Source organism: Natator depressus, chromosome 20, assembly GCF_965152275.1.
Source record: "Natator depressus isolate rNatDep1 chromosome 20, rNatDep2.hap1, whole genome shotgun sequence".
Classification (NCBI taxonomy): domain Eukaryota; kingdom Metazoa; phylum Chordata; order Testudines; family Cheloniidae; genus Natator; species Natator depressus.
The window spans coordinates 22,788,184-22,811,346 of NC_134253.1; the positions used below are offsets into that span (position 1 = coordinate 22,788,184).

Below are 23,163 nucleotides of genomic sequence, written 5' to 3' on the forward strand. Positions count from 1 at the left end.
ACTGGCTGGCTGAGAGTCTCAGTGAATCCCAGGAAGAGGGGTGCAGGGCCTGGACTCCCCCACACTCCGTGACAAAAGGGCAGTTCCCATGGGAACGGCCGGCTGGGACTTGGTACAAGCTCTAACTACCGGCTGAATGTCGCAAACGAGGGCTTGGAACCCCCCGGCCCCTTCTCCGGTCAGGACGCCCTGGCTGCCTAAGGGGGCATGATGGCCCCCTAGGAAACACCCTCCCATCCAGGGGGCTCCCTGTCAGTGTGGAGCTGGAAAAGGCTCTGCTCCCAGCCGTGAGGGAGGGGGCAGATTGGGGGCGTGGGCGGGGTGCCCTGCGCTGGGGCTATTCCCTGCTCCCCAGGGCCCATAGGGGCAGAGCGCACTGGGCTGTGTGTGCACCATACACGAGGCCCCTTCCCAGGCTCAGGGGGCTCCAGCAGCCTGGATTCTCTGTGCTGGGGACAGCGAGGGTCCCCACCGGTCTCCCCGGCGCCTCCCCGCAAACCTAGGGGTTTATTCCCAATCCAAACACCGAGGCAGGGGAGATCCTGGCCCCAGGAGTTGAGGGTCACGGCTGATCACAGCCCCGGTGAGTGGATCGGGTGCCTTTGCAGCAGCCAGCAGCAGCCTCTGGTGCAGCACCAGGCCTGAAACGAGCGCGGGGGTGTGTGTGGGGGGGTGCAGGGGACTGAGCAGGGTGTGGTGGGGGCCAGGGGAGAGCTCACCCTGGCAGGTGTTCTCCCTCGCGTGTGTGAATCTGGCATTCCCAGAGCTGGGCTCGTAGCCATCGGTGCAGCTGCAGGAGTAACTCCCAGGCACGTTGGTGCAGTTTGCGTGGGGTCCGCAGTCTGCCGGGCTCGGGCCCTGACACTCGTCAATAGCTGCAGCACAAGGGGGGACGCTCTGTACGGTCCTGGGAGGGAGACGCTCCTGTATCATCCATCTGTACGGAGCTGGGTGATGGGACCCAGGCGACCGGGCCCCTGGGAGCTTAACAATCACAGGCCTGATTCTCAGCTACGCTCCGGCCACGCTAGGCAGCTCCGGCAGCGGAACGGCCACTGGAGAATATAGTGTGTTGAAAACAGTGTTAGCATCACAAGCTCTCCCTTTACATCTGCAAGGGGCTTTCCCGGAGCTTCTTGCATGCTCGGGGGCTCGGGTGACAAGCAGGTGATCTGGGGTTTCCAGCAGTGTGTCTGCCAAAGAGCCAGCCTAGAGCATAGTGGGGTTAGTTGTGCCTGTTTGCCTTCAGGAGCAGCCTGCTTTGTCTCCCTCTGTTTGGGGTCCTCGTGTGCTAGGGTTCTGGATTCTAAGAATAACCCTGTGGTAAGCTGCAGGCTGCCAGGGAGAGGATGTGATGCTGTGTTTCAAACTGTGTGTGTATGCCGTGAACATAACAGAGGGAAGGGGACCTTCAGACCCCAGAACAGCCACTGTTGCCTCTATGGGCCAAGCCCCAGGGGGGCCAAGATTTGGGGAGATTTAGGAGTCCATGTTTGAAGCTGAGTTGCCCGAGGGGTGGGAACACTGGGACTTGGCAGAAATCCCCCTCAGGTTCCAACCATAGAGGAACAGACAGGCATTGCCAGCCTCGGTCAACCCCAAGGCCCATCTACCCCAGTATCATGTCTGCGACAGGTGCTATAGAGGTAGGTTCAAGAGTCCTGCAGCAGCAGCTGGGGGATAATCTGCCCCCGTGAAGGTCTCCTCCTGGTCTCTAATAGTCGGAGGTTGTCTTAAGCCCTGAAGTGGGAGCTTTTCCCTCCCCCCCAGAATTATTGTCCATTAACTAGCACAGCTCCAGGCATTGTCGTTCCCCATGGAAACAGCCAGTCCCTCTTTAAAACCCGACATTCACAGCCTCCATGCCCCGGTAGCAGTGAGTTCCAGAGGCTAATGCTGCCCCGGGTGGAGGAGGAGTATTTCCTTGTATCTGCTTTGAATTTCCCCCTTTTTCAATTCAGTTTAATCCACAGGCCGCCCCCTTGCTCACTGGTCTTTCTAAAGCTCGCGATTTTCTAAGCTAATCTGATTTTCTTTTAATGCCTGGGATTGTCGTCACGAGCTCAGCTGTGCATTTAAGATCCACTGGAGCCGAATTAAGTGCATAGCTGTGCAGGGATGGAGCTAAGCATGTGCTTTGCTGATTCGGGGGCTCAGGGAGCACAGACAGGGACCAGCACAAAGCGATTTAGCAGCTGGAAGTTCCAGCGTCCCCCGGTGGAGACACCAGCATGTGGGTATCCCCTGCCACGGGACTTGCATTGGTGTATGCACCAGCTTCACCAGTGCAGAGGGGTCTCCGAATCCACTGGACTGCGAGCCCAGAAAGACCTCTCGGTCTGTGCCCTGGGCAAACTCCCTGCCCTAGGGGAGCGACGCGGAGCTGACCAGCCCGTGTGTCCCCGAGCCATGCCGCTGGAAGCCAGGGTGTCTCAGGGAAGCCCGGGGCTGGGCTGGCAATGCCAGTCTAAGCGCATGCCCCCTCACAGCGCTGCCCATGCAGGGAACTTGGGGTCCCTCGAACTAGCAGCTGCACCCCCTAGAGGCCAGAGGAGAGCATGGCTGCCTGCCCCCAGCGGAAGCTCAAGCAATAGGGGACTGGGGGTGAATTCAAGAACGCTTTAGCCCAATTCCCAGAGCTGTTCCCGGGGCCACTTCCGAGGCTTGGGGGGACACTAGCCGCTCAGATGCTGCGTGCCGGGGCCAGTAGGGTCCCCTCCCCTCTCTCCAGCGCATCTCTGCAGCACAAGGAGTTTGCTCCGTGGGTCTGTTTCTAACCCCGAGGGTTTATTCCCTGTCCAAATGCTGGGCACAGGGGTGAGCCCGGCCCCATGCTCTGCGGGAGCAGGTGAGGGCCACGTCTCTTCACAGCCTCGCTGACACCCTCGGGCCACTGCCACAGCCAGCAGCAGCCCCGGTGCAGCGCCAGGCCTGGAACGAGCATTTGTGTGTGTGAGGGGGGGTCTCAGCAGGTGGGGGCCAGGGGAGAGCTCACCCTGGCAGGTGTTCTCACTCGCGTTCATGAATTTGGTTTTCCCAGAGCTGGGCTCGTAGCCACTGCGGCAGGTGCAGAAGTAAGACCCAGCCGTGTTGCTGCAGATTGTGTTGGACCCACAGTCTGCCGGACTCGTCCACAGACACTCGTCAATATCTGTAATGCAAGAGGGGACGCTCTGTACAGTCCTGGCAGGGAGACATTCCCCGTATCCCCCCTCCAGCCCCCGGCATTGAGCAGGGTGACGGGACCCAGGCTTCCGGGGCCCTGAGCGGTTAGTTATTAAGGCCCTGATTCTCAGTTACCCATTTCTGCAGCTGGAATTTCGGAAATAACCCCCCCAAGCCTCCAGTCCCAGGTACAGGGGCAGAGGGGCGGAGTTCGGCCCCACAAACACCCAGATCTCCCATGTGAGGGGAGGGTGGGGAGACGTCCCCCTGGGGCTCAGGCTCCCTGTGTTTTGGGGTTGGGGAATGACAAGCTGCCTGTCCTCTGCCCCCTCCCTCCTTGGATCCCTGCGGGGTGTGGGTGAGAGGGTAGCCAGGGCTGCTCCATTCTGCTCCTCTGGGCAGGGATCCGTGGGGCCCCCACCCTGTGCCCAATTCACAGAGCCTAAGACTCCTGGCTCCTGCTGCTGCAGCTCCTGCTGCTCACTCTGGAGGCCCCCGGTTTGATCCCCAGGATCCTCTCTCCTGCCCCCACTCATTCCCCAGCCGGGCTGAGCACCCTCCACAGGCCCTGGAGTCAATGGAGTTGGTGGCTCCGGCCCTTAATGCCCTGCTCTGTCCCAGCCCTGCAGGACAACGTGGGAGCCCCGTTACCGTCACAGATCTCCGTTATGTTGGTGAAGAAGCGATTCTTTTCTGACCGGTACCCATCCAGGCAGGTGCAGTGGGTGTTGTTCACACACTTCGCATATGGTGGGCAGAGCATATGGTTGTTGCAGTCCTCAGTGGTCCCTGCAGGGGCGGGAACAGCTGGGCAGGGTCAGCCAGTGCAGAGCGGCCCCCCCGCCCTCCCCACAGTGGGATCGACTCCTTTCACACGCCCCATTCGCTGATTTTCGTCCCTGGGCACCTGGCAAACAGCTGCGACGCCATCCACCGCCTGGCAACAAGCTGCCCTCGGCTGCACAGGAGGCCTTGGCTCCCCAGGGGTGCCCCCGGCACAGACAGGCAGAGCCACCGGAGCGGGGCGTCGGTTCAAGTGAAACGTTTTCAATGTCACCCAATTTGTCTCCTTTTTGTTGCTGTCGTCGTTACTCTGATTAGCGTCAATTTCAAACCCAAACCTCGCTTCGAACCGGAAAACGGGAATTTTTCGTTTTGAAAATTATTTCATAGAATCATAGAATATCAGGGTTGGAAGGGACCTCAGGAGGTCATCTAGTCCAACCCCCTGCTCAAAGCAGGACCAATCCCCAATTAAATCATCCCAGCCAGGGCTTTGTCAAGCCTGACCTTAAAAACTTCTAAGGAAGGAGATTCTACCACCTCCCTGGGTAACGCATTCCAGTGTTTCACCACCCTCCTAGTGAAAAAGTTTTTCCTAATATCCAACCTAAACCTCCCCCACTGCAACTTGAGACCATTACTCCTTGTTCTGTCATCTGCTACCACTGAGAACAGTCTAGATCCATCCTCTTTGGAACCCCCTTTCAGGTAGTTGAAAGCAGCTATCAAATCCTCCCTCATTCTTCTCTTCTGCAGACTAAACAATCCCAGTTCCCTCAGCCTCTCCTCATAAGTCATGTGTTCCAGACCCCTAATCATTTTTGTTGCCCTTCGCTGGACTCTCTCCAATTCATCCACATCCTTCTTGTAGTGTGGGGGCCAAAACTGGACACAGTACTCCAGATGAGGCCTCACCAATGTCGAATAGAGGGGAACGATCACGTCCCTCGATCTGCTCGCTATGCCCCTACTTATACATCCCAAAATGCCATTGGCCTTCTTGGCAACAAGGGCACACTGCTGACTCATATCCAGCTTCTCGTCCACTGTCACCCCTAGGTCCTTTTCCGCAGAACTGCTGCCTAGCCATTTGGTCCCTAGTCTGTAGCAGTACATGGGATTCTTCCGTCCTAAGTGCAGGACGCTGCACTTATCCTTATTGAACCTCATCAGGTTTCTTTTGGCCCAATCCTCCAATTTGTCTAGGTCCCTCTGTATCCTATCTCTGCCCTCCAACGTGTCTACCACTCCTCCCAGTTTAGTATCATCCGCAAATTTGCTAAGAGTGCAATCCACACCATCCTCCAGATCATTTATGAAGATATTGAACAAAACCGGCCCCAGGACCGACCCCTGGGGCACTCCACTTGACACCGGCTGCCAATTAGACATGGAGCCATTGATCACTACCCGTTGAGCCCGACAATCTAGCCAACTTTCTACCCACCTTATAGTACATTCATCCAGCCCATACTTCTTTAACTTGCTGACAAGAATACTGTGGGAGACAGTGTCAAAAGCTTTGCTAAAGTCAAGAAACAATACATCCACTGCTTTCCCTTCATCCACAGAACCAGTAATCTCATCATAGAAGGCGATTAGATTAGTCAGGCATGACCTTCCCTTGGTGAATCCATGCTGACTGTTCCTGATCACTTTCCTCTCATGTAAGTGCTTCAGAATTGATTCCTTGAGGACCTGCTCCATGATTTTTCCGGGGACTGAGGTGAGGCTGACTGGCCTGTAGTTCCCAGGATCCTCCTTCTTCCCTTTTCATCTCTCCCCCAGTGCAATTTTTCCCCCCGAGTAAAACCAAACATTCCTCCGAACCAAATTGGCATTTTCTGGCAAAAAATGGTTCCTTGGGAAATTCCTGCCCGACTCTGCTCTGGATTGAATGAGAGCGGAATCAGGTGCGAGGCTAGTCTGGATCCTGAGCTGCTTCCCATGACCCAGATTGTGACCGGCCTACGGGGGGCGCTCCTGGATCCTTTAGCTGCCCGGTGTTTGGGGGCTCCACTGGGATCCGTCCCTCTGGCCAGCGTAAGGAGAAGGATCCCAGTGCAGCTTAGCCAGCTGCAGGGCTTGGGATGGGAGCAGAAGGAGCAGGGTGGGTGCAGCACCGGGGGACCCCAGTGGGTCAATGGGAATTTGCCCAAATCCCATCTTGGGATTCGCAGCAGAGCTGGGCTCGGGCGCAGAGTCCTGATCCCAGACGCCACCCTCAGCTGGGCACATGGATTCCAGGTTTCAATTCAGCCTGATTTTAGAGGGAGGGGGGCACGTACAAATGGCACTTCTAACATCTGAGCCAACAGGGGCTTTGATTTGGGCTGGTCAATAACATGGCCCTCGGCTACAATGGGGATCTGCCCCTCACTCCAGCCCCCAGTGTAGAGCCCTGGGCCCCAGTGTCTATTCTCTGCTGGCCACGGGGCTGGGATGGGAAGGTGAGGGCTACACAGGGCGCCTTCTCCTCTCCCCTGCACGTACCCACCGTGCTCTATAAACCCACCCGAAGACGCCCACGCCAAGGGGCTGCTCCTAGCTCACCAGACCCCTGACTCTGCTCTCCTTCCACAAGGGAAAGGGACCGGAGGGGGTGGAGGCCAGAGACCCCGGGCAGATGGGAGCGCTCGGGAAGGTTAGCCAGGAGGAGTCGGCCTTACCTTGTACGCCATTATTCTGGGCCATGGTGCCCCACAGGCACAGGGCGATGCAGAGCCCTGGAAGGCAAAGAGACAGGGTAAGGCACCATGGGCAGATGATAACCACCACTCAGCTGCACCCGCCCCCCCAGCCGCCCCAGTCCTGCCAATCCTGGGCCAAGGGCCAGTCAGTGCCCTGACAATGGTGGAATTAAAAATGCAGACACCTGGTGCTCTGGGAAATCAGCCCCAGCTGGGATCCCTGTTAATATTTTTAACTGGTTCCAGTTGGGAACTGGACTTTGGGCCAGGGCAACTGGGTCTTTTATTGTGTGTATTGGCAACAAAGACCAGGAGCCCCCATTGTCAGGGCTGGATTTATACTTAGGGCGCCCCTAGGTGTAGGGTCTCAGTGGTGTTCCCCGCCCCCCGGCTTGGAGCTCCGGGGTCCCCGCTGTCTGGAGGCGGCCAGGAGCGGCAGGGTACCCCTGCTGCCGGGAAGCTCTTAACTGCCACGGGTGGCAGGGGAACCCCACCACTTTTAACTTTTAGGTGCCCTTCCTCCCAGCACCCCCTTGCCCACTGCCCAGTGCCCCGCACCCCCTCTGCCCAGAGCTGCCCCATGAACTCCCCCAGAGACCCACTCTCCCAAGCCCTGGCCCCCGGCCCACACTCACTGGCCCCCCTGGGAGGTGACGCTGTCTGCCGGGCGGAGCGAGGATCGCTCCAGCAGCAGGGCTGCGTGGGGCTGTCTCCCCCTCAGCCTGCCCTGCCCCCTGCTGGGACCTGGGAGGAAAAAACTTTGAATTTTTAGGCACCCCATACAATGCCGGCGCCCCTAGGCACGTGCCTCCTGTGCCTAATCGGAAATCTGGCCCGGCCCATTGTGCCAGGAGGCGTCCAGAGCCCACCAAAATCAGGGCCCCATTGTGCCAGGTGCTGCACAGAGCCGACCGAGATCAGGGCCACATCACACCCGGTGCTGCACAGACACACAGTGAGCCAGTCTGTGACCCAAAAGGCTCATGGCAATAGGCAAAGGGAAGAGCATTCTCTCCACTTTACAGATGGGCAAACTGAGGCACAGCGAGGGGTAATGACTTACCCAAGGTCACCCAGTGCATCCATGCAATGGACAAACCCACTTGGAAAGGGGAAGCACCAAGGGGGTATGGGGCAACAAGACAACACAGGCTGTTTTTGATCTGCTTTTCATTCAGGTATCACCCCGGATCCACCCGCTCGTGCTGGTGTTTATTTATAGCCTGTTGCTCTTAGTCTTTAACCACACACTGGTGTGAAGAACCACGGAACAGAGGACAGGCAAACAGAGGGAGTTTGCTTGGGAACCCTCCGAGAGGAGCTAAGGTGAGTACTGCATTAGGGGGGCTGTGTTGTGAGCTGGTGGGGTGAATATTCGAGTGTCTGTCTGCTGTGACCATTTGTTTGACCGTGCGCTTGTTTGTTTGAATAGTGTGACTGTTTGACCGTGTGGGTGTTTGACTGAAAAGTGTGAATTGGGTGTGCTTTGTTCCAGGTGGGCCTTGAGTGGTTGATTGGAGGGAAGGCTTTGAGCCGGGCCAGCTGGTTCGAGCCAGCAGCCTTATAAAAAGGCAGCCAGCAGCGACATGAGTGAGCAGCGAACCGAGGACAGGCAGAGGGAGTTTGCCTGGAGTTCGCACAGAGTGTTTTAGCCTTTCAGGCTCCTCTGAGCAGTACATACAACATCTGAGGAGCCTCTTATAAGGAAGACATGGATAGTGAGCGATCAGCTGTTGTGACCTGCTCAGAATGTGCCATGTTTGTCTTTCTCCCAGAGGACAGAAGCGACTTCGTCTGTATGAAGTGCAAGCTGGTCTGCATATTGGAAGAGAAGCTTAAAGGACTAGAGAACCAATTATCAATTCTGCATTGCATCAGAGAATATGAAGATTTTCCGGATAGAAGTCAATGTTTGGTGCTGGAAGCATGAGACAGTGCAGTGCAGAAGAGGGAAGAATATTGGCAGCATGTGACCTCCAGAAGAAGAAAGAAGAGAACCTATGTACCCCCAATGCAGATAGAGGTGCGAAACTGTTTTCAGGCTCTCTGCACAGGTACTACTGTGGAGAAGGATTTGGAAGAGCCCTCTGAGGGAAGGGATCAGAAGGAGACCCCATCGGCCGGAAGGCATGGGATGCATTGTCCTAGGGATGGGGGTTCCATGACCACCACTCCCAAGAGGAGGAGACGGGTGGTGATGGTCGGGGACTCCCTCCTAATGGGGACGGAGTCATCCATCTGCCAACCAGACGGGGAGATTTGAGAAGATTGCTCCAGATTTGAAAATATCTTGTCCCCTCATTGGTCATTTTGGGTCAGGTGCCAGCCAGGTTACCTGAGCTTCTTAACCCTTTACAGGTAAAAGGACCTTGCCTCTGGCCAGGAGGGATTTTATAGCACTGTATACAGAAAGGTGATTACCCGTCCCTTTATATTTATGACAAATCCATCCTCCCTGTTGAAGGAAAAGGCCCAGATAGGGACTGTCGAATTGTGGAGGTGAATGTGTGGTTACGCAGGTGGTGTCGGAGAGAGGGCTTTGGATTCTTCATCCATGGGATGTTGTTCTGGGAAGAAGGATTGCTAGGAAGAGATGGGATCCACCTAATGAAGAGAGGGAAGAGAATCTTCGCAGGCAGGCTTGCTAACCTAGTGAGGAGGGCTTTAAATTACATTTGCCGGGGGATGGTGACCTAAGGCCAGAGGTAAGTGGGGAAGTGGGATACCGGGAGGAAACACAAGGAGGAGGGTACAAGATGGGAAGCCTCCTGATTTTTAGTGAGAAAATAGGGCAATTGGCTAGTTATCTTAGGTGCATGTACACGAATGCAAGAATCCTGGGAAGTAAGCAGGAAGAACTGGAAGTCCTGGCACAATCAAGGAACTATGATGTGACTGGAATAACAGAAACTTGGTGGGGCAGTTCACATGACTGGAGCACTGTCATGGATGGGTATAAACTGTTCAGGAAGGACAGGTGTGGGAGGAAAGGTGGAGGAGTTGCGCTGTATGTAAGAGAGCGGTATGATTGCTCTGAGCTCCAGTATGAAACTGGAGAAACTCCAGTTGAGAGTCTTTGGGTTAAGTTTAGAGGCAAGAGCAACAAGGGTGATGTCGTGGTGGGCGTGTGTTATACACCACAGGACCAGGGGGATGAGGTGGACGAGGCTTTCTTTGGAAAATTAACGGAAGTTTCCAGATCACAGGCCCTGGTTCTAATGGGGGCCTTCAATCCCCCTGACATCTGCTGGGAGAGCAATAAGCAGTGCACAGACAATCCAGGAAGTTTTTGGAAAGTGTTGGAGACAACTTCCTGGTACAAGTGCTGGAGGAACCAACTGGGGGCTGTGCTACTCTTGGCCTGCTGCTTACAAACAGGGAAGAATTGGTAGGGGAAGTAGAAGTGGGTGGCAACCTAGGCAGCAGTGACCATGAGATGGTTGAGTTCAGGATCCTGACAAAAGGAAGAAAGGACAGTATCAAAATACAGACCCTAGACTTCAGAAAAGCAGACTTGGACTCCCTTAGGGAACTGATGGGCAGGATCCCTTGGGAGGCTAATATGAGGGGGAAAGGAGTCCAGGAGAGCTGGTTGTATTTTAAGGAAGCCTTATTGAGGGTGCAGGAGCAAACCATCCCGATGTGCAGAAAGAATAGCAAATATGGCAGGCGACCAGCTTGGCTTAACAATGAAATCTTTGGGGAGTTTACCTCAAGAAGGAAGCTTACAAGAAGTGGAAATTTGGACAGATGACTAGAGAGGAGTATAAAAATATTGCTGGATCATGCAGGGGTATAATCAGGAAGGCCAAGGCACAATTGGAGTTGTAGCTAGCAAGACATATGAAGGGTAATAAGAAGGGTTTCTACAGGTATGCTATCAACAAGAAGAAGGTCAGGGAAAATGTGGGACCCTTACTGAATGTGGGAGGCAACCTAGTGACAGATGATGTGGAAAAAGCTGAAGTACTCAATGCTTTTTTTGCTTCGGTCTTCACAGAAGGTCAACTCGCAGACTGCTGCACTGGACAGCGCAGTATGGGGAGGAGGTGAGCAGCCCTCAGTGGCGAAAGAACAGGTTAAGGACTATTTAGAAAAGCTGGACGTGCACAAGTCCATGGGTCCAGATCTAATGCATCGAAGGGTGCTGAGGGAGTTGGCTGATGTGATTGCAGTCATTGGCCATTATCTTTGAAAAATCATGGCGATCAGGAGAGGTCCTGGATGATTGGAAAAAGGCTAATGTAGTGCCCATCTTTAAAAAAGGGAAGAAAGAGAACCCAGGGAACTACAGACCGGTCAGCCTCACCTCAGTCCCTAACAAAATCATGGAGCAGGTCCTCAAGGAATCCATTTAGAAGCACTTGGAGGAGAGGAAGGTGATCAGGAACAGTCAATATGGATTCACCAAGGGCAAGTCATGCCTGACCAACCTAATTGCCTTCTATGATGAGATAAATGGCTCTGTGGATGAGGGGAAAGCAGTGGACGTATTATTCCTTGACTTTAGCAAAGCTTCTGATACGGTCTCCCACAGTATTCTTGCCAGCAAGTTAAAGTAGTATGGATTGGATGAATGGACTATAAGGTGGATAGAAAGCTGGCTAGATTGTCAACGGGTAGTGATCAATGGCTTGATGTCTAGTTGGCAGCCGGTATCAAGCGGAGTGCCCCAGGTGTCGGTCCTGGGGCTGGTTTTATTCAATATCTTCATTAATGATCTGGAGGATGGTGTGGATTGCACCCTCAGCAGGTTTGCAGATGACACTAAGCTGGGGGGAGAGGTAGATACGCTGGAGGGTAGGGATAGGATATAGAGGACCTAGACAAATTGGAGGATTGGGCCAAAAGAAATTTGAGGTTCAACAAGGACAAGTGCAGAGTCCTGCACTTAGGAGGGAAGAATCCAATGCACTGCTACAGACTAGGGACCGAATGGCTCGGCAGCAGTCCTGCAGAAAAGGACCTAGGGGTTACAGTGGACGAGAAGCTGGATATGAGTCAACAGTGTGCCCTTGTTGCCAAGAAGGCCAATGGCATTTTGGGATGTATAAGTAGGGGCATAGCCAGCAGATCGAGGGACATGATCATTCCCCTCTGTTTGACATTGGTGAGGCCTCACCTGGAGTACTGTGTCCAGTATTGGGCCCCACACTACAGGAAGGATGTGGAAAAATTGGAAAACGTCCAGCAGAGGGCAACAAAAATGATTAGGGGTCTGGAACACATGACTTATGAGGAGAGGCTGAGGAAACTGGGATTGTTTAGTCTGCAGAAGAGAAGAATGAGGGAGGATTTGATAGCTGCTTTCAACTACCTGAAACGGGGTTCCAAAGAGGATGGCTCTAGACTGTTCTCAGTGGTACCAGATGACAGAATGAGGAGTAATGGTCTCAAGTTGCAGTGGGGGAGGTTTAGGTTGGATATTAGGAAACAGTATTTCACTAAGAGGGTGGTGAAGCACTGGAACGGGTTACCTAGGGCGGTGGTGGAATCTCCTTCTTTTGCGGTTTTTAAGGCCCAGCTTGACGAAGCCCTGGCTGGGATGATTTAGTTGGGGATTGGGCCTGCTTTGAGCAGGGGTTTGGACTAGATGACCTCCTGAGGTCGCTTCCAACCCCGATATTCTATGATTCTACGAAACACAGTAGTTTAGAGAAGCAGTATTGTTTGCAACAGAGAGAACACTGATTTAGTGCTTTAAGACACAGCCAGTACTCACACACTTGTCACTAACTGGCTGACCCCAGGCAAGCACATGTGAGCCACAAGACCTCCAAAATGGTGAGTAGCCACAGGGGCAGGGAATCAAGGGAGGGTCTTCCCCAACACTGTGCCTTCCAACCTGGCCCCTATGCGGCTCACCTGTGCGCAGCTATGGTCCCCCCCAGCCACATGACGGCTCAGTGGCACAGGAAAGTTACCATTAGTAGGGCAAGAAACAAAGCAGCTCTGCTGAAGAACCTGTGTCAGCGGATTGCCCAGCATCTCCACGAGAGTTTCCTGGAGATCTCTCAGGGAGATTCCCGTGAAGTGAGGGAGTCAATCAACAGCCTGTTCCACTGCTCAGACTAGGCATGTAGGGGAGACAAGCCTGCTTTCTGCAACCATCCTTCCCCCAACAACTCGTTTCAGCGAGTCCCAAAATTAAATCCACTTACCGGGGCCACCTCTCCTGTTTATGCTTCGCCAACATCCGACAGATGTGACTGGCTAGCCTCCTCTGGGGCAGAAAAGTGCCCCAGGCTGCATGGCTCTCTGACCTCCGAGTCATCCTCTGCCTCTGGGTCCCCCCACCCGCCACCAGCATATTACAGGAACAAAGGTTCAATACAACTCCAATTTCTGGGAACCCGTCTCCTGCAGCAGTGCTGAATTCACCTGACTAAGAAGGCTGGCATCCAAAGTCAGACCCCTAAAGCTGTCCCTTTTATACTCAACCTGTTTACAAGGAAAGAGGTACTGTATGCCTCCTCTGAGGCTAGTCTCAACCCAGCATCTTTCTACCTTGTTTTTCTGGTACCATACGGTACCCCTTGGCTCTTTGTTCTGGACTCAGGAATTCCAGGTACCAAGAGCGTGATGCACCTCCTAGGCTTGTCCCGTATATATTGTCCTTATTTTTGGGACTTTCCAATGAGAGTAACTCCCTGCCTGTTACTACATATGTGCTGATCCTGACAGGTTTCCTGGCTAATGCGAGATATCATGGGATACTTAGCAAAGGTGGACAAGACCTAACCACCACAGGCCACCATTCCAGTCCATGTAACTGCTAGAAGTGTATATACACGAGAATGTTATATGCATTAAGCACATACTATCCATATTAATATATGTAATGTGAATCATACCTATTGATCATGTGATATATTAGCCTGGCATATATGGGTGAACACTTCAGAAATAGATTTAACCACCACCTAAACAATTCAGCTAGTCCTAAGGACCCAGATCCAATGACCCCGCCCCTCCTTACAGGGTGATAACCACTTTGAGAGCTGCCAAGCCTGTGTCAGCTTCATGGCAGAGACACATTCTGTGTGGGACTTTCATGATGGGCACAAACGCGGCACGTAGAATCATAGAATATCAGGGTTGGAAGGAACCTCAGGAGGTCATCTAGTCCAACCCCCTGCTCAAAGCAGGACCAATCCCCAATTAAATCATCCCAGCCAGGGCTTTGTCAAGCCTGACCTTAAAAATTTCTAAGGAAGGAGATTCCACCACCTCCCTAGGTAACGCATACAGCCTTATGTTCTGCCAGCCTGGGAACTTAACGAATGACACTTGAGTGCTCCCTGGTGGTAGAGAGGGGAACAGGATGAGGAGGAGAAATACTTGAGAGAAATAAAAAAATAAGTGTTTTAAAAATGTTATACACAGAAACAAGCAACAGAGAAAGAGAGAGAGAGAGATGGTGTCTCCTGGCCCAGGTCTATGGCCCAAACTTTGCTTATTTACCCCACTGTGATTCTGGTATAAATCCAATGAAGTCAATTCTTTCATTAAGAACTATTATTCCTGTAGTAATATTTCGGAACCCCAGCTCTGTGCCACGACAGAAAGCTGGTTCAACCAGCTACCTGGAAATTCCCCTTGTGTAATGACTCTATGTTACAACCCCCAGGCACAGTGGGCATTCCCAGAGGTGAGCGGTATGGCCAATGTAGTCCTACACTCTGGGTATTGCTAGCTGCTGGAATGGTTCCTTGGGACTACAGAGAGTTGAGGATGAATCAGGGAAGGCTTTGGGCTGCTCTGCTTCCAGGGACCAGACTGATCCGCAGTTATCCCCTGGGATTCAGTATCTGTGAAAGAGGTGGAAAGCCATCTGGGACCCCTCCATGCTCTGGTCTCATAGTGAGCCCATCTCAGATGAGCCCATCTCAGCCAGCCCCAGGAATCTGGCCAGGTAAATCTAAGGGTGTTTCAGTGAATCTGGATGGAGTCTCAATTGGTGTAACATGAGCATTGGAGGGAGCAGAGGAAATTGCGCATTACACCTAGGTGTAAATTCTAGCTCAAGGAGACATACCCGGGCTTCCTCTGACCTAGTTGGCATGCCAAAAATGGAAGCGTGGCCACGCTTGGGCAAGCAACAGGAGAGGCTCCCTGCCCCGACTACGATCCCATCCAAGACCACAGGTACGCACTCAGGCCGGCCAGCCCCTCCTGCCCCCACGGCAACACTTCTAGTTCTAGCTAGATGAGAGCTAGCGCGACTGTGTCTTCTCGAGCTGGAACAGTCACCTTCCAGCCCCACTGCAGACAGACCCGTGGGCCCCTCTGGACTCTCCTAGGCCCACCCGAGTTCAGCCCATGGACTTTGTTCCACTCACCCAATGGAAACACGTCACCTCGGGTTCCCATGGTGGCTCAGGCGCTGTCAGGGCAGGTCGAGTTCTGAGGATTCTGAGCTTTGCAACCTCCTTATCTTCAAGAACTTAGACAGGAAGCCAAGTCGACTCGTGTCCTGTTGCATTATATCGTATCAACCAACAGTACTGCACACATGAGAGCACTGTCTTCTCAGCATGCCCTGCTCTCCTTCCTTCTGCCCGACCACTTCTCCCAGCCCCATAATCATTCACCTTGCTGAGTACCTATGGGGGATACTGACCACAGTGCAGAGGACCTAGCATCACTTCACACAATCTTCACACAGAAATGTGGAGTTGCAAGGGACCTCAGGAGGTCGAACAATCCACCCCCATGCGCTGAGGCAGGACCAAGTGCATCTAGAACATCCCGAGCAGGTGTTTGTCCAACCTGTTCTTAAAACCCCCCAATAACAGGGATTCCACAACCTCCCTAGGTCACCTGTTCCTGTGCTGAACCATCCTTAGAGTTAGAAAGTTTTTTTCTAATATCTAACCTAACTCTCCCTTGCTGCTAATTAAGGCAATTCCTTCTTGTCCTACCCTTGGTGCACATGGGCACCAATTGATCACAGTCCTCTTTATAACAACCTTTTGCATATTTGCAGATTATTATCATGCCCCCCCTGTGCCATCTCTTCTCTGAACAAAACATGCCCAATTCTTTCAACCTTTCTTCACAGGTCATTTTTTCTAAACCTCTGATCATTTCTGTTGCTCTACTCTGGACTCTACAATTTGTCCTCCTCCTTCTTGAAGTGCAGCACCCAAACCTGGACACGGTTCTCGCCGAGTAGAGGAGAACAGTCACCTCCCATCTCTGACCCACCCCACTCCTGTTAATACATTCTAGAATGACATTTGCCTTTTGTCAACAGCATCACACTGTAGACTCACATTCCATTAGTGGTTCACCAGAAACCTTGCACTCTTTTCTGCAGTGTTGCTGCCGAGCCAGTGAGTCCCAATACCTACCCTGTGAGTAAGGACTTCCAAGTAGCTTTGCACCCTCCTTCTGGTAATTTCATCTAGTCCATATTGCCTTAATGTCATGTGGGACTGTGTCAAAAGACTTACTAAATTCAGGATACATCACGTCCACCGCTTCCCCCCATCCACTAGACTGGGTACCCAATCAAAGAAGGCAATTAAGTTTGTTTGGCCTGACTTGTTCTTGACAAATCCATGTTGGTTATTACTTATCACCTATTATCCTCTAGGTTTTAATAAATTGGTCGTTCAATCATTTGTTCCACTATCTTTCTGGGTATTGAAGTTAGGCTGTCTGGTCTATTCTTCTCTAAGAGCTCCTTTTTACGTTTTTTTAAAGTGTGCCCTTGTTGTGAACCTCACCCATCCTCCATGAGTTCTGGAAGATAATCGCTAATGGTTCGGAATTGCTTCAGCTAGTTTCTTAAGTACTCTAGGGTGAATTTCATCAGGCCCTGCCGAGTTGCATAGATCTAACTTAGTTAAATATTCTTAATCTGTTAACTTATCTGTTATTTCCCTGTTCTGGCCAGTGTTCCATCCCCCTCATTAAAATTAACTGGTGTGAAGTATCTGGTCACAACCTTTTAAATCCTGCATTCAGTGAAACTTAAGAGGTGCCCATATTGAGTGGTTGGTTGCCAACATAATGGTTGGAGTTGTCAGTGTCCTGGGATTAGAATCATAGAATATCAGGGTTAGAAGGGACCTTAGGAGATCATCAAGTCCAACCCCCTGCTCAAAGCAGGAGCAATCCTCAATTTTTGCCCCAGATCCCTAAATGGCCCCCTCAAGGATTGAACTCACAATGCTGGATTTAGCAGGCCAATGCTCAAATCACTGAGCTATCGCTCCCCCTGCACTTACTGCTGTAGGTAGTCTTCTAAGGTGGTGCAGTTGTAATGCTTAAGTCATTTTCTGAGACGTAGTTCTTCTTAACAGAAAACAAACAAAAGAACAGATCTTTATCCAGATCACACTTATGCGTGAGATGGTGTTGTCCAAGTCACAGGTGTAATTGTAGCTCTTGTCTGCAGCTGTCGTCCTGGAGATGCAGACAGAACATCAGGACTTGGGGCTCTCCAGTCCTCCCATCCTGTTGTCTGTGAGCTCAAGGTGAAGAGAGGCAGAGAAATACGCTCAAGCTCCTCCCCCTATGATCACTCTCATGTGTGGATCTTACCAGGTTCCCTTTTCTTGTGGCTCGCACCTAGAGGAACAGCTCTGGTCCAATCCGTGTCATAAACATGCTTCCTCCAAATAGATCAACCTTCCACTGAGAAAAAACACTGCACACAGGTGGGTTTTGCCCATATAAAGTTTCTGCTCAGTGACTTCCCCTTTCTCAGATGTTTCCTGGTGACGAGCTCTGTCCTGTCTGGATTGTGCTGAGCAGTGTGGTATGGTTCACCTGCCTTCTTTCCTCCTCTGTCAACTTGAGAACAACACATCCCTAGGCACCCTTAAGGGTTAGATTCACAAACACAAGTTACCAGTGTAGAACTACAGATATTCCCAGATCCCCAACTGGTGTAAATCGGCCTCGGTCCAAAGGAGTCCACACACCCATTTACACCAGCTGAGGATCCAGCTTTATATTATGAACTGCCACCTGCTCTGGGGTGGAGTCGTGCCCAGAATGAGCCCAGGGATTAGAAATGGGGCGTTTATTAAAAATGAGGACGCTCGTCAGAAAAGACCCTCCGTCTACCCTGAGGAAACTGAGCTCAGACTCAGGGCGGAGGCTGCTGGAACCAGACTACCAAGCCAAATCCCAGACACCAAGAGCTCGTGAGGCTCCCTGCTTACCCCTGGCTGAGTTACACATCCCCGCACGCCACAGACTGCGCCCTGCGACCTGAACTCTGCTCCCCTGCCCAGCTCAGTTCTCCCCCAGCTCTCATGGCTGTGGCTGTTTGGGGCCGTAGCTGGTTTTGTTGGCAGAGTCATTTGGCGAAGGGCTGAGTGCACATGGCTGACGAAAGGCTGGCGTTCCTGGGGGGCGGGGGGGCAGCGCTAAGCTTGCAGGGGGTGGCGCAGTAGTCAGGGTAACAGTGCAGCCTGCCTGGAGTGGAGAAGTTGCGGGCATGTGCTGGTAGCTGGCTGAACTTTTTATTTCCCTTCTTTTTGCGTTTCATTTCCAAAGTCTTTTTCATGTTTCGCTGGAGGTTGCAGGGGAGGGAGCGGGAGAAGAAGAGCTGTTGATGGAGAATGCTTTATCCAGCAGTTGCATGAGTTCTTCTCTGCTGGAGGAGACAGTCTGGCAGAAAAGCAGCCCTGAACAGAGAAGATTTTAGATGGTCCCACCCCCACAATCAGGCTTGGGTGAACCCACTTCTCCCATCAATCAGGTTTTGAGCACCCGGCCTCCAATCAGCCAGTGACATTTGTGGACGCCTGGCCTCCATCCATAAGGTTTCTGGGCACAGTTGCTGTTACAGCCAGTGAGAGTGAACAGGGAATAGGAACCATGATATTTGCTATATGCCCTGCGGTCTGAGCCCCTGAGCCCCTCAGCTCCCTGTGTACGGACACTGACTGCATGTCCCCGAGGGAGGGGAGGCCCCAGTAGGGTGGGGTCATCGTAGGTAGCCCCTGAGCCAGCCTCTCCTCCAGCTCCAGCATAGGAGGCAGGGCAGGGATGGACTGTAGCGACCATTATCAGTCATTGAGGTTTAAATCAGCCCCCGTCCTCCGCCCCCCGGCTGCTCCAGCCCCCAACAAGGCTGGTGTAGTATCTGCCAATGAGATTCCCCGAGGGCCCCCTTCCCAGAAAGGGCACAGCAGAGAATGGGGGCCTCAGCTGGTAAATTACATTTCAGCCTGAAATTTACCAACAGTTTCAAACCTGCATAAATGCTATAGCTGGCTCCTGAGCAGCTGGGGGATGGAAACAAAGCAAAGGGATGAGACGTCTACATTGGTCTTGGGAAAATAGTCACTTGGGTCTGGCAAGCATCTTAGCAGTTTGTATGCAACCATCCATTTAGTGGGGTCCTTAGGCTGCTGGAGGATTCCTGGGACATGGCAGAACGGTCCCACCTCCGGTCCAACAGCCTCTGTGCTATTGAGGAGGATGAAAGGCTCAGGGAAGGAGAACATCGAAGTGGAGCAGAGGGAAACAATCCCATAGTTGGGACCCTCCTTCCAGAGGATGCCATGGTATCCTCTCACACTGAAGATACCTCTCCAGGGGAGGGAACTCCAGTTATTGATAAGAGATAGGCAATGGTAAAGGGGGATTCAATCATTAGAAACATAGACAGCTGGGTTTGCGATGACTGGGAGAACCCCATGGTGACTTGCTTGTCTGGTGCGAAGGTTGCAGATCTCTCAAGACATCTAGACAGACGTATGTGTCGTGCTGGAGAGGAGCAGGTGGTCGTGATACATGTAGGTACCAGTGACGTAGGAAAGGATGGGAGAGAGATCCTGGAGGCAAAATTTAGGCTGCTAGGTAAGAGATTGAAGTCTCGGGTTAGGGTTAGGGTTCCATGCGTATGGCCAGTTAGACAGGCAGAAGTGCAGGGTCTCAATGCATGGATGAAATGATGGTGTAGTGAGGAGAGGGTTAGATTTATTCGGAACTGGGGAACCTTTTGGGAAAGGGGGAGTCTACAGGAAGGATGGGCTCCATGTAAACCAAAATGGAACCAGATGGCTGGCACTTAAAATTAAAGAGGTCATAGAGCACTTTTTAAACTAAGGGCTGAGGGAAAGCCAACATGTGAAGATGGAAGATGCTAAAATACAGGTAGGATCTGATGAGAAACAGACAAATGAAAAAGAGTCCCATTCAATTAGATCATGTAATGGCAGACAGCTAAAAAGTGACAGGTTTTAAAAGTACTTATACACCAATGCTAGAAGTCTAAATAATAAGATAGGCGAACTAGAGTGTGTCATATTAAATGAGGATATGGATATAATGGGCATCACAGAAAGTTGGTGGAATGAGGATAATCAATGGGACACAGTAATAGCAGGGTACAAAATATATCGGAAGGACAGAACAGGTCACGCTGCTGGGGGAGTGGCAGTAGAAAGCATTGAGTCAAATGAAGTAAAAATCTAAAATGAACCAAACTGTATGATGGAATCTCTATGGATAGTAATTCCATGCTCGAATTGTAACATAGCAGTGGGGGGGTACTACTGACCACCTGACCAGGCTGGTGATTGTGACTGTGAAACGCTCAGGGAGATTCGAGAGGCTATAACAATAAAAACCTCAGTAATAACGGGGGATTTCAACTACCCCAGATTGGCTGGGTACAGGTCACCTCAGGACTGGATGCAGAGATAAAGTTTCTGGACACCTTAAATGACTGTTTCTTGGAGCAGCTAGTCCTGCGACCCACAAGAGGAGATGCAATTCTTGATTTAGTCCTAGGTGGAGCACTGGATCTGGTCCAAGGGGTGAATATAGCGGAACCGCTGGTAATAGTGACCATAATATAATTAAATTTACCACCCCTGGGTGGGGGGAACGCCACAGGAACCCAGCACGGGAGCATTTAATTTCAGAAAGGGGAAGTACACAAAAATGAGGAAGTTAGTCAAAGAGACATTAAAAGGTACAGCGCTGAAAGTGAACTCTCTACAAGTTGCAAGGAAACTTTTTAAAGACACTTTAATAGAGGCTCAATTTAAACCCAGACCCCAAATTAAAAAACATAGTAAGAGAAACAAAAAAGTGCCACCACGGCTAAACAGCAAAGTGCAAGACGCAGTGAGAGGCAAAAAGGGATCCTTTTAAAAGTGGAAGTTTTTGTGAGTGGGGTGCAGGGGAGGGAAAGGGCAAAGGCAGGTTTAAAGGAGAATTTGTTGGACTTTCACACCGCCAGGGGAGAAACTGAGGCAAAGGACACTGCCCAATATATTCTGGGGGAGGAATTTTCTCATGGTTAAGGCTACAATTATGTCATGGAGGTCATGGACATGAGGCCTTTCCCCTCCAATTAGATCTGTCCCTCAATTATCCCCACCCCAGAACTGACCAGGGGGCAGGGAGCTCCCTAGCCTGATGCGGGAGGAAGGCCATGGGGCACCACCCCCCCAAGGCCTGTGCTGGGCCCTACCTGGCGAGGCTCTGCTGCCCGGGCCTGTCTTCTCCCTGCAGGGCTTGGCCATGATGCTGATCTTCTTGATGCCATAGAAGGGGGCAGCGTGGGGCGCGGTGGCATGGACGGGGAAGGCCATCTCCACCACCAAGCCTCCCTGGCTCCCCCAGCATCAGGGCCCGGAGGCTATCCTAGGGCTCCTTGGTCTCCAGGCTCGACGCCTGCTGGGACTGGTGGGCCATGTTCGTGGCCGTGATGGCAGCACTCTCCGGCTCCCGCTGCACCTGGATCACCTTGACCAGGAGTGGGGTGGGTCAGAGATGGGAGGTGACTGTTCTCCTCTACTGGGCATGGGAGAACCGTGTCCAGGCCTGGGTGCTGCGCTTCAGGAAGGATGAGGACAAATTGTATAGAGTTCAGAGGAGAGCAACAGATAATACAATACTATAGTATTCTGTGGGGCCTGGGGGACTGGGGCAAATTGCCCCACTTGCCTCCCTGCCCCCCCGGCCCCCCGGGTGGCCCTGATGATCAGAGGTTTAGAAACAATGACCTGTGAGGAAAGGTTGAAAGAATTGGGCATGTTTTGTTCAGAGAAGAGATGGCACAGGGGGGACATGATAACAATCTGCAAATATGCAAAAGGTTGTTATAAAGAGGACTGTGATCAATTGGTGCCCATGTGCACCAAGGGTAGGACAAGAAGGAATTGCCTTAGTTAGCAGCAAGGGAGACTTAGGTTAGATATTAGAAAAAAACTTTCTAACTCTAAGGATGGTTCAGCACAGGAACAGGTGACCTAGGGAGGTTGTGGAATCCCTGTTATTGGGGGGTTTTAAGAACAGGTTGGACAAACACCTGCTCGGGATGTTCTAGGTGCACTTGGTCCTGCCTCAGCGCATGGGAGTGGATTGTTCGACCTCCTGAGGTCCCTTGCAACTCCACATTTCTGTGTGAAGATTGTGTGAAGTGATGCTAGGTCCTCTGCACTGTGGTCAGTATCCCCCATAGGTACTCAGCAAGGTGAATGATTATGGGGCTGGGAGAAGTGGTCGGGCAGAAGGAAGGAGAGCAGGGCATGCTGAGAAGACAGTGCTCTCATGTGTGCAGTACTGTTGGTTGATAAGATATAAAGCAACAGGACATGAGTCGACTTGGCTTCCTGTCTAAGTTCTTGAAGATAAGGAGGTTGCAAAGCTCAGAATCCTCAGAACTCGACCTGCCCTGACAGCGTCTGAGCCACCATGGGAACCTGAGGTGACGTGTATCCATTGGGTGAGTGGAACAAAGTCCATGGGCTGAACTCGGGTGGGCCTAGGAGAGTCCAGAGGGGCCCACGGGTCTGTCTGCAGAGGGGCTGGAAGGTGACTGTTCCAGCTCGAGAAGACATAGTCACACTAGCTCTCATCTCGCTAGAAATAGAAGTGTTGCCATGGGGGCAGGAGGGGCTGGCCGGCCTGAGTGCGTACCTGTGGTCTTGGATGGGATCGTAGTCGGGGCAGGGAGCCGCTCCTGTTGCTTGCCCAAGCGTGGCCACGCTTCCATTTTTGGCATGCCAGCTAGGTCAGAGGAAGCCCGGGTATGTCTCCTTGAGCTAGAATTTACACTTAGGTGTAATGCACAATTTCCTCTGCTCCCTCCAATGCTCAGCTTACACCAACTGAGACTCCATCCAGATTCACTGAAACACCCTTAGATTTACCTGGCCTGATTCCTGGGGCTGGCTGAGATGGGCTCATCTGAGATGGGCTCACTATGAGACCAGAGCGTGGAGGGGTCCCAGATGGCTTTCCACCACTTTCACAGCTTCTGAATCCCAGGGGATAACGGCAGATCAGTCTGGTTAAATCTATTTCTGAAGTGTTCACCCATATATGCCAGGCTAATATATCACATGATCAATAGGTATGATTCACATTACATATATTAATATGGATAGTATGTGCTTAATGCATATAACATTCTATTGTATGTACACTTCTAGCAGTTAGATGGCCTGGAATGGTGGCCTGTGTCTTTCTATAGTCTTGTTCACCTTTGCTAAGTATCCCATGATATCTCGCATTAGCCAGGAAACCTGTCAGGATCAGC

General features: G+C 52.1%; 1 protein-coding gene across 1 annotated transcript in view; it reads right to left on the reverse strand.

The window, feature by feature from the left end:
* The window catches only part of LOC141975335 (adhesion G protein-coupled receptor E3-like), a 42,697-nt gene extending 21,486 nt beyond the window's left edge, over positions 1–21,211 (reverse strand). Inside the window, exons 1-5 of the mRNA XM_074935622.1 lie at positions 21,091–21,211; positions 6,618–6,674; positions 3,817–3,954; positions 2,996–3,151; positions 783–875 (exon numbers count right to left, since the gene is read on the reverse strand). Of these exons, the coding sequence (XP_074791723.1) occupies positions 783–875; positions 2,996–3,151; positions 3,817–3,954; positions 6,618–6,674; positions 21,091–21,211 (565 nt within the window). The remainder of the gene's footprint in view (positions 1–782; positions 876–2,995; positions 3,152–3,816; positions 3,955–6,617; positions 6,675–21,090) is intronic.
* Positions 21,212–23,163: the final 1,952 nt, after the last annotated feature.